We start from the raw sequence: 9087 nt of genomic DNA, 5'->3' as shown, positions 1-9087 counted from the left end.
CAATTTCATTCCATTCAATGAAACTCCTAAATACAAGGAGAAATATTCAAATTTAGAAAATTGTGCAATTTGGTGAGTCACGTCAGATTAATTCCGCTAGTATTCGCCGAGATTCCAACAGCCAAGATCTTGTGATTTTCTTCTTTGTCGAAGTTTCGTAAATATTTTTCCGAAATTCAGCAAATTGTTTTTATCAGATCTAAGTAATTATTTTCATATCACGTTAATGTTTATCGAAATCTCTGTGAAATTTTTAACGAGATTCGTCGAAAACATTGCCAAGATCACGATTGTTGTATGCTCGGCAATCGTGGAAGTATGGAATTGAAGTGTGTATAGAATGCTTCTTCTTGCTGTGATGATATGAATATAACATGTTCACTTTGTCTCTTGCTGATTTCCTGATTGTTTGAATTCCTATTTTCCATGTTGACAATAATTCCCTATTCCTGATAATTCCAGGTCAGTTGATAGAGACAGATTGAGATTTTGAGAGTTGGTTCGGTATTTTCGGATGAATAAAATAGAGTTGATTAACAATTTGAAATATCAAGAAAATGTGATTTATTATCAAGTCGAATTTGATTTCATCATATGTTGTTATTATATTTCTTACCTATTTTGTTAGGGAAGAAAACAGTGAACTGACTTATTTACAACGTGAGCAAACCATATTGAGCCCTAGTGAGCCTTGCTAAATATTTTAAACTTTCGGATATTGATCTGCTTGATTCTTGTACTAAGCTCTGGTTGATCACGGTTCTTAGAGAAGAATGACAATTGCTTTTAACATACAAACCCTTTATCTCAACATGATTTCGAGTCTGACTAAACTTTTATTCTCTTAAAATTTTATGAAATGCTGTTCGACTTGCTGCCTGAGATGTATAATCCGGTTGTACAGCTTAATAGCTGGCCCTAGTTTCCGTCAAGATATTTAGAATCCTCCTGAGTCATACTCAGGAATGCCATTCCGTTGATCTGCTCCTCCCGTATCTGATTGCCTACCATGGAGCAGCCGGCAAAGCGTTCCAGTAGGAAGCCACTCCTCTACGGACCAACACGCGGGTTTCGCTCATATCGGAAATGCCGTCCGTGCATCGGTCCAATATCCGGCTGGTAGATTTCCACAGTTTGTGGATTGCTCTCAACCGCGGACCAAAGTCCGCTATACAGGAAGGGCCGTTTTATTAGCGGATCCAGCGGCGCAGCGCTACCATTCGAGGGTTGGGTTGACGTCGCCATTAATGCCGGTATAACGAAGGTCCATTTGATGGTTCGTTCAGGTTGGGTAGGATTGGGTTCTTCAGGTTCCTTTTTGATCTTCTTCGCCGGAGGAATCTCTTGAACAATCGGTTCGCGGGGCGTGTTGCAGTTGTTCACGGTGAGGATTTGTCTGTAAAGAGTAATTGAATAAATAAAATGAACCGCGTAGGTAATTAGGTAAATAGTATAGAACCCGGGCCTCCTTAGCCGTGCGGTAAAACGCGCGGCTCAAAAAGCAAGACCATGCTGAGGGTGGCTGGGTTCGATTCCGGTGCCAGTCTAGGAAAATTTCGGATTGGAAATTTTCTCGACTTCCTGGGCATAAAAGTATCATCATACTAGCCTCTGATATACAGATCAAAATGGTAACCTGGCTTAGAAACCTCGCAGTTAATAACTGTTGAAGTGCTTAATGAACACTAAGCTGCGAGGCGGCTCTGTCCCAGTGTGAGGATGTAATGCCAATAGGAAGAAGAAGAAGAAGAAGAACCGCGAAATAACCGTGTATAATTTTTGGCGAGTTCAAGCAGATCATAAGACAGGACTTATGTTTATGTTTTTGTACTCAATATTCGATTTGACAGACAAATTGCGAAATGTTTTAAAATTGGCAGGATGTTTTGTAAACCAACAAACTCTATCATTGTTGGTAAAATCATTCACGAATCTCAATTATCGAGCCCTCGCGTACGAGTAAACTCGTTTGGGAGTTTAAAGGAAGCCTATAATGACTAAATTAAATCGCATCACGGTCGATAGACCGTTATTATAAAACAAAAGTTAACTTGGTACATGTTTCGATTCCTGTGGTAATTCTGCACCTCTGGACTAATTTTTCACAATAATCCATAGAAAGAATCTCGAGAAATCTTGTTTTGAAGTTTAAAGATGAGAAATTTCAAAAGAATCCATATTTGAATTCAACAATATTACCAAAATACCCACAAAAACATCAAAAAAGTGGTCCAAGTCGTTTTTAACCAGTTTATATTTGTACGAGTTGTAAATATTGATTACAAAAATAATTAATGTTTACAACTGGTTTAATTCATCAAACTGATTTAAGTATGTTTTTTGTATGGTTTGAAGCCGCACATCTTCAAGTAGAGTATGATGGGGCAAGATGGGTCGCCTAAGGCAGACCCTGAATATCTTAAAACAGAAACATTTTAATTCAACTTTTCAACATGGATCTCACTCTGAAAAATCTTCACGTCATATTTACCTGAAAACAAATGTGGTTCTCATCCACCATACTTTTCACGTAAGAGTGACCTGAATGGCATGAACCTGAACAAAATTTTACCTCGTTGTGTTACGTGATTTATCAGTGAATCTGACTGGATTTTCCAGTACTAATGACGTGAAGTTTGAAAGTAGTTACGTGTTTGATCAGGTGAACTTTACGTGATTTCTACGTACTGGTTACGTGAAATTTCAGTAAAAGCTATATGACATCAGGTAACCACTACATGGTTTGAAATATATTGCAAAATTGTTTTTAATGAATGCAAAATAAGCTACTGACTGCCTGCAGCCGTAAACAGGAGACTTCTTCGCATTGTTGATGCAGTTGATGCGTTGAACTGCATTTGATGCAGTGATATTTTTTATCATTAGACAAAAATGCTGTCATTCGGCCATTGCGCTTCGAGAAAACACTGTTGGAGAACAAATCAGTTGAAAAATGTCAATAAAATTTATTAGATTTGTAAAAAAGATGAAACTAGTTCTTTCTCAAAATTGCTGCTATTTCCGCTGTTAAATCAAGCAAAAAGTAGTTCAGTCTTGGCAGTTGAAATCTGGAATAGAAATTTTCTACTAACGCTACCGAAAACGGTAGTTATGAGCTTCATGTAGCTTCATCTTCTTCCATATTACTTTCTACGAATCTTATAAATTTTATCGACTTCCACTGATTTTTTTTCCAAGGAGGATGCAGGTTCGAAAATCCCGCCTAGTTGCACATGAAATATCGCTTACCTCTGCAAATCCTATAATTATGTTTAGATTATGTCTTTTATTCTTACGTGAGTATCAAGTCACTCTCACGTGAAAAGTATGGTGGATGAGAACCATATTTGTTTCAGAGTAAATCTGACGTGAAGATTGTTTACATGCTAGTTTTCCGCAAATACCGAAGCTGCAATCACACTAACACAATTTCACTTTAATTGTTTACGAGTACATACAAACATATTCACCAAGATTTTTATTAAAAGTTACGTGAATTTCAGGTGAACATTACTAACATCACGTAACAATCGTCGTTTGTTCAAGACAGATCAGTTACGTGATTTTTCACGTGAATATGACGTGATGATTATTTAGAGTGATATAAAAATAGCTCATAATCTGTAAGCCAAGGGTATGAAATACAAAACTCCACTTTTATTCCATTTCGAGTCATTAAAGTAGAAGTCTACACTCTAAAAATCATCACGTCATATTCACGTGAAAAATCACGTAACTGGTCTATCTTGAACAAATGGTGTTACGTGACGTTAGTAATGCTCACTTAAATTCACGTAACTTTTGCTAAAATCTTGGTGAAATGACTGTATATCACGTAAACATTTAATAAGATTGTAGTGTGATTGCACTTCGGCATTTCGGAAGACCTGAATAGTAAACAATCTTCATGTCAGTTACTGAAAACTAATAGTTCTCATCGACTACGTAAGAGTGACTTGCATTCACGTAGAATGACATAACCTAAACATAATTTGGCTTTCGGATGTAAGTCATATTTCAATGCATCTAGGCGAGAATTTTCCGTATGCATCTTCTCTCTTGGAAAAAATGTCAACGAAGGTCGGATGAAACTTATTAGATTCGTTGAGAAATGGCGTGAAAGCAGAGAAGCTGCATGGACATCTAAATTACAGTTTTCCGATAGCGTTAGTATAAAATTACTTTTCGTTTAATTAACAGCAATAATAATGTAATTTTAACAAGAAAGTGGTTGCAAATTCTCAGCGATACTCATTGACATCATTTCTCCGAAATCTGATAAACTATATTCGATATTCGCCGGTATATTTGATTTTTTCTTCAACAGTGTTTCTGCGGATACTCAAGTGCACTAAATGACGGCGTTCCTTTCAATGATCAAAACATCATTTGCATCAATAAATCAACAGGGCGAAAAGGTCTCATATTTATGGACAGTCGCTAATCAGTTTTGCATTATTACAATATCACTATATGTAATACATTTCAAAAATGTAGTGGTTATCTGCTGCCATGTAGCTTCACTAAAAGTTCACGTAACTCTGTACGTACAAATCAAGTCAGTTTCATCTGAGCAAACCGTAACTACTTTTCAAGCTTCACGTCATTAGTACTGGAAGATCAGTAAGGTTCACCTGATAAATCACGTAACTCAAAACTAGAATTTCGTTCGGTTACATGTCATTCAGGTACTCTTACGTGAAAAGTATAGTGGATGAGAACCACATTTGTTTTCAGGTAAACGTGACGTGAAGATTTTTCAGAGTGTATTTTTCTGTCAATCAGAAAATGGCGGGGTAAGATGGGTCAAACAGCGGGGCAAGATGGGTCACCTTTAAATACTGCAATTAATATTGTTTTTATTCTCAATATTGAATTACACACAGATATATAGCTTTATTGCCAATGATTATATTGAATAAAAATTAATTTTTAAGCCTTGGATGAAGAAATGGCTCTATATTTAAAAATGTCTCCAATTTTTTATGAAAACAAGCCGTCCAAGTATAGCTTTCTTAAAAACAAAAAATAGACATTTTAATAAACAAATTAACATCATTATGTCAAAAGTAACCTAAAATGATTAAACAGCAATGGAAAATATGTTTTGAAAACGAACTATGCCCTTCAGTATGTGCATGACTCATCTTGCCCCATTTGTAAGTTCATGTTAGAATGTCTAATTTTCGATCAAATTTATTTCAACAGTTAGTATAACATCACCTACAACTTATAATACGCTCACTATGTTAATAAAATGTTTAAATTTTACATTTCGGAGATTACGTTTTATAGAAAGTGTGTTTCGCAATGCTGAAAATATTTTACCTTGCCATACTCTACCAAAAAAATTTTATCATAAAATCAGTGATAATAAAAGTAGAACCAAATTATTCCTCCTACAAAGTCATAATCTCCACATTAAAATGTACACGATGCTTAAAACAGAGACCATCTTACCCCGTGACCCATCTTGCCCCGCCTAACCCTACACTCTGCCTTACATCCTTACATGCCTGCCTTACATCCATTTTTTTAGGATAACTTTTTTTCTATTGCACCGATCTTTACCAAATTTGTTGGGTGGATTTAGAGGTTAAATTAACAATGGCTAGCTTGTTCCATTTGTTCATTTATTTAAAAATAAATATGTGAAAAAAGAGGTGTCCCACAATAATAGGTACACTTGAACAAATTCTCGATTTATTGAAGAACATCATGTTTTTATCAACACAAAATAGTAAAATAATTCATCAGAGCATTACTCAGTTAACCACCATTTTCTTTCGTTTTACCATCGAATATTAGGATCTTCGAGATTCGACGCACTGGTGGTGCCTCGTGCTATTTTCATCACTTTTTTGAACTCCACAACAGTTACATACTCATTTGGGTCTGTTCAAATATTACGTAACGCAATAGGGAGTGGGGGTTATTTGAATTTTGTTACGGTTTGTTCCGCAAAATATAGAGGTGCGGTCCTTGAAATATTATTTATACGTAACAACTTAATAGCATAGAGAGAGAAAAAAATAACAATAATATACAATACATAATAATTTATAATATCGTGCTCCGAATTCAACCAAGATTAAGACTTTTTCAAACAAACAGCAGTTGTTAAGCGTTACGCATAGGGGTGGGGGTAGTTTTGAAAATTGTTACAGATTGTTACAAGGGGTGAAGGGTTCGCGTTACGTAATATTTGAACAGACCCTTTGCGATATCATGTATATCGTAAATTATCATGTCGCAAACATTCTCCATATAGTTTCAGTTTGAAAAAAAGAGCGGACCCTGGCAGAAAATGAATTATTTTTTTATTAACTTTTGCGCAAAAATAGAACTATAAATAGTCTCAGATTTAAACCGATTGTTTTACCTAGCAGCAATTTTTGAGGACCAGAATCATTCTACTACGTGTTGCAGTAGCAAATGTCCCGAAATTGGCACTACATGTTTTTCTATGAACGGTTCAACTTTGTCAGACTTTAAGTGCGAGTGGGACAAAAAGGCGACCAAACCAAAAAAACATTAAAGTGGAGAGGGAGAAACGTCTGACGAAAGGTTGGATCCCTTCGCCAGACGAAGTGGCCGTAACAGGTCGCCCCACCGATCGCCAGGGGCAGGCGATGCAGAAGAGCATGGCAGGTTGGAGGAGCTGCCCATCGAGATCAAGATGGACGGAGCTACCCTGACCAGGAAGTGATGACCAGTCACAAGGAAAGCGGAAGCGAAAAAATGGAGGATTAATAAACGTAACGAACGTAATCATGTCCTTTCTGGACAACGGCGGGGAGTACAGCAACGACCTTAAGATGTCCGTGCTGCAACATGGTTGTAGAGGCAAAGCAGGAGTGGAAGTCCTTGTTGATGCAAGTAAGGAGGCGTAACGAAATATTCGCCAGCTTACAGGAAAGAAGTTAGCAGGAGGCCAGGAAGGAAGCCGATTCGAAGATTTGAGTCCTTACTGATGAAAAGCAGCTGGCAGAAAGCCAGACTGCAGAACTGCGCTGACGCATGGCTGTCACTGGAGCAACTCCGAAGCTAAGTAAGGTCAGTATTACAACCGACCTGAAGGGAGCTAGCGCCAAGCCAGTACTGCACAAGAGGAAGGCTACTAAGACCCGCCGGGAGACGGTTGAGCAGATAGCCGACCCTAAGAAACGACGGAAACCAGTTCCTCCTTCTGCGAGGACTACCGAAGTTCGCCGAGAGGAAGGCCTGTCCTAGAGGTAAGTTGTGAACTCCAAAAAGGCGAAGAAGGTGCGAAAAGCGGCAGAGGAGGCGAAGGCGCTATTGGCCAAGAAAGGGGAGTGCCCGTAGAAGAAAGGGCACACCTTCCAATGGTCATGGCAGGAAGGACAGAGCGAAGCAATTATCGTCAAGGCTGATGGTAAGAGTAAGGCTGACGTTCTGAAGGTTCTGCGAGGCGATAAAAAGATCACTGGCCTAGGGGATGATGTCAACTGCATCCGTAGAACGCAGAAAATCAAGATGATCCTCGTCCTGAAGCGGGATGCTGTACGGAAGAGTTCTGCGTATAAAAATTTGGCAGAAGAGGTGCTGATTGATGCGGTTTAGGTGAGGCCTATGCTCGTGGGTAATCAATGCGGAGGCCCGGACGAAAATACCGATGCCGGTGAACTGGTAGCTGCACTGAGAGATCAGTGTGGCGTTAAAATCCAGGATACCGCTATTTGGTTACGAAAAGGTATGGCACTGGTGGACGAGCATGATAGCTGATCTTCGCAGAACCTTCTAAGGCATGTTAAAATAAGATTGCGACGTGCTAGTCGCAACTACAGCGCCGGTGGCGTCTTGAACACAACCAGCAGTTGCAGTAGAGACTTCTGTGATGCACTGCTTACCCCGACAACAAAACAACAAACGTCGCGGGTGGGCTGCGGTGACCTTCGTATGTAGATATAGAAGACATTGCGGTTCCCGCACGGTGTTTGTTGTCGGGTGCTCGGTTACTATCATAGCTTGAGATCGACGAGTTATAACGTCGAGTGCGTTGGCACAGCCGTGAGCATTCTCAATAGTCATCCCCTGATGTATTGCCTAATTGCGGGCCGGGGGATACGGGCTGGCGAAAGGGTTTTGGTTTTAGTGGGTCGGTGCGCCCATCCCACACTACCTGGGTTAATCTGCTCAGGTGTCTGTTTGCAGTTTCCGTTTACCCTTGCTCAAAAAAAAAATCTTAAGTACTAAAATTAGGGAACTTCACGGTATATCGTGCATTTTAGTACGGGACAGTATAGACTCAGATTAACTCGTCATTTATCCTAGTAAATAATACTTACTCATGCATCAATCGCATCTTTTTCCTGTCCTCCAACAACCAGTTGTTAGTCCGGTAGGACATTCCGCTACTCTGTTGTGCAGTTGTTTGCTTAAAATTTGGCATTCCCTTTTCCTAGGCAGAATGAAACTTCGCAGGTGCTTTTAATACGCGGTCGATGATCTGTAACGAAGACATTTTATCGAAATTAGAACTGTTCCAAATTATGCAGCAATTATCACTACCTGGTGGGAATTCGATTGGATGAAACTCCGCTTACACCAGTTCATCGGGTGAATGTCGAACTATCGTCCTCGATCAGAACGAGTAAAAATTTGGCCAACCATCGAAGCATACTTTAATTTCGTACCCGTCCGTGGCCACGACCGTCGCCGGCCGAATGAGCATTTGGTTCTTGCGATCCACCACCTCCAGCTTCATGCCCGGTTTGAAGTCCATTGGCTGTCTCGTGGCAAAAAGCGACTGGTCCGCCGGTATAATAGCCTTGCCAATTCGGCGCGACTTCAACCGGATGTACTTGACCCATTCGAATTCACCCTTGTTCCAGTCTGGTTCAAACAGAAAAGAATTATTTATTAGTCAAATTTCTCGGTCATTTATCTATTGATTTTTCACAAACGGTAAACTTACCTGGTGGTGGTGTGATGTTGTAACCATTTTCGTGATGCCAATCGATGTAATGAATGTAAGGAGAATGGATGTCACCAGTAGTCATATCGTTCATCCCATCCATCGAAGTGGACCAGTATACGATTATCGATTTTATCCGTTACCGAAGC

General features: G+C 39.3%; 2 protein-coding genes across 2 annotated transcripts; both read right to left on the bottom strand.

Moving 5' to 3' along the window:
* Window positions 1-1050: 1050 nt before the first annotated feature.
* On the bottom strand, window positions 1051-8442 carry LOC134209432 (uncharacterized). The gene is made up of 2 exons (XM_062685419.1): window positions 8310-8442; window positions 1051-1396 (listed from the first exon to the last, which is right to left on the bottom strand). Exons 1-2 carry the CDS (start codon window positions 8411-8413, stop codon window positions 1051-1053), a joined length of 450 nt encoding a protein of 149 aa, XP_062541403.1. The 5' UTR covers window positions 8414-8442.
* A 163-nt stretch (window positions 8443-8605) lies between these two features.
* Window positions 8606-9087, bottom strand: LOC134209431 (lethal(3)malignant brain tumor-like protein 4). Its single transcript, XM_062685418.1, has 2 exons — window positions 8939-9087; window positions 8606-8856 (listed from the first exon to the last, which is right to left on the bottom strand). The coding sequence occupies exons 1-2, from the start codon at window positions 9039-9041 to the stop codon at window positions 8606-8608; spliced, it is 354 nt and encodes a 117-aa protein (XP_062541402.1). The 5' UTR covers window positions 9042-9087.

The sequence above is a fragment of the Armigeres subalbatus genome, chromosome 2 (genome assembly GCF_024139115.2).
Source record: "Armigeres subalbatus isolate Guangzhou_Male chromosome 2, GZ_Asu_2, whole genome shotgun sequence".
NCBI lineage: Eukaryota > Metazoa > Arthropoda > Insecta > Diptera > Culicidae > Armigeres > Armigeres subalbatus.
This window is presented reverse-complemented; position numbering and strand designations above follow the sequence as displayed.

Excerpts from the sequence above, each read along its gene's own strand:
- LOC134209432 (XM_062685419.1), bottom strand. The coding sequence starts at position 8,413 with ATGCCAAATTTTAAGCAAACAACTGCACAACAGAGTAGCGGAATGTCC. Across the intron at positions 1,397-8,309 it reads AAGATGCGATTGATGCATGA|ACAAATCCTCACCGTGAACA; the intron begins GTAAGTATTATT and ends TACTCTTTACAG.
- LOC134209431 (XM_062685418.1), bottom strand. The coding sequence starts at position 9,041 with ATGGATGGGATGAACGATATGACTACTGGTGACATCCATTCTCCTTAC. Across the intron at positions 8,857-8,938 it reads CAACATCACACCACCACCAG|ACTGGAACAAGGGTGAATTC; the intron begins GTAAGTTTACCG and ends TGTTTGAACCAG.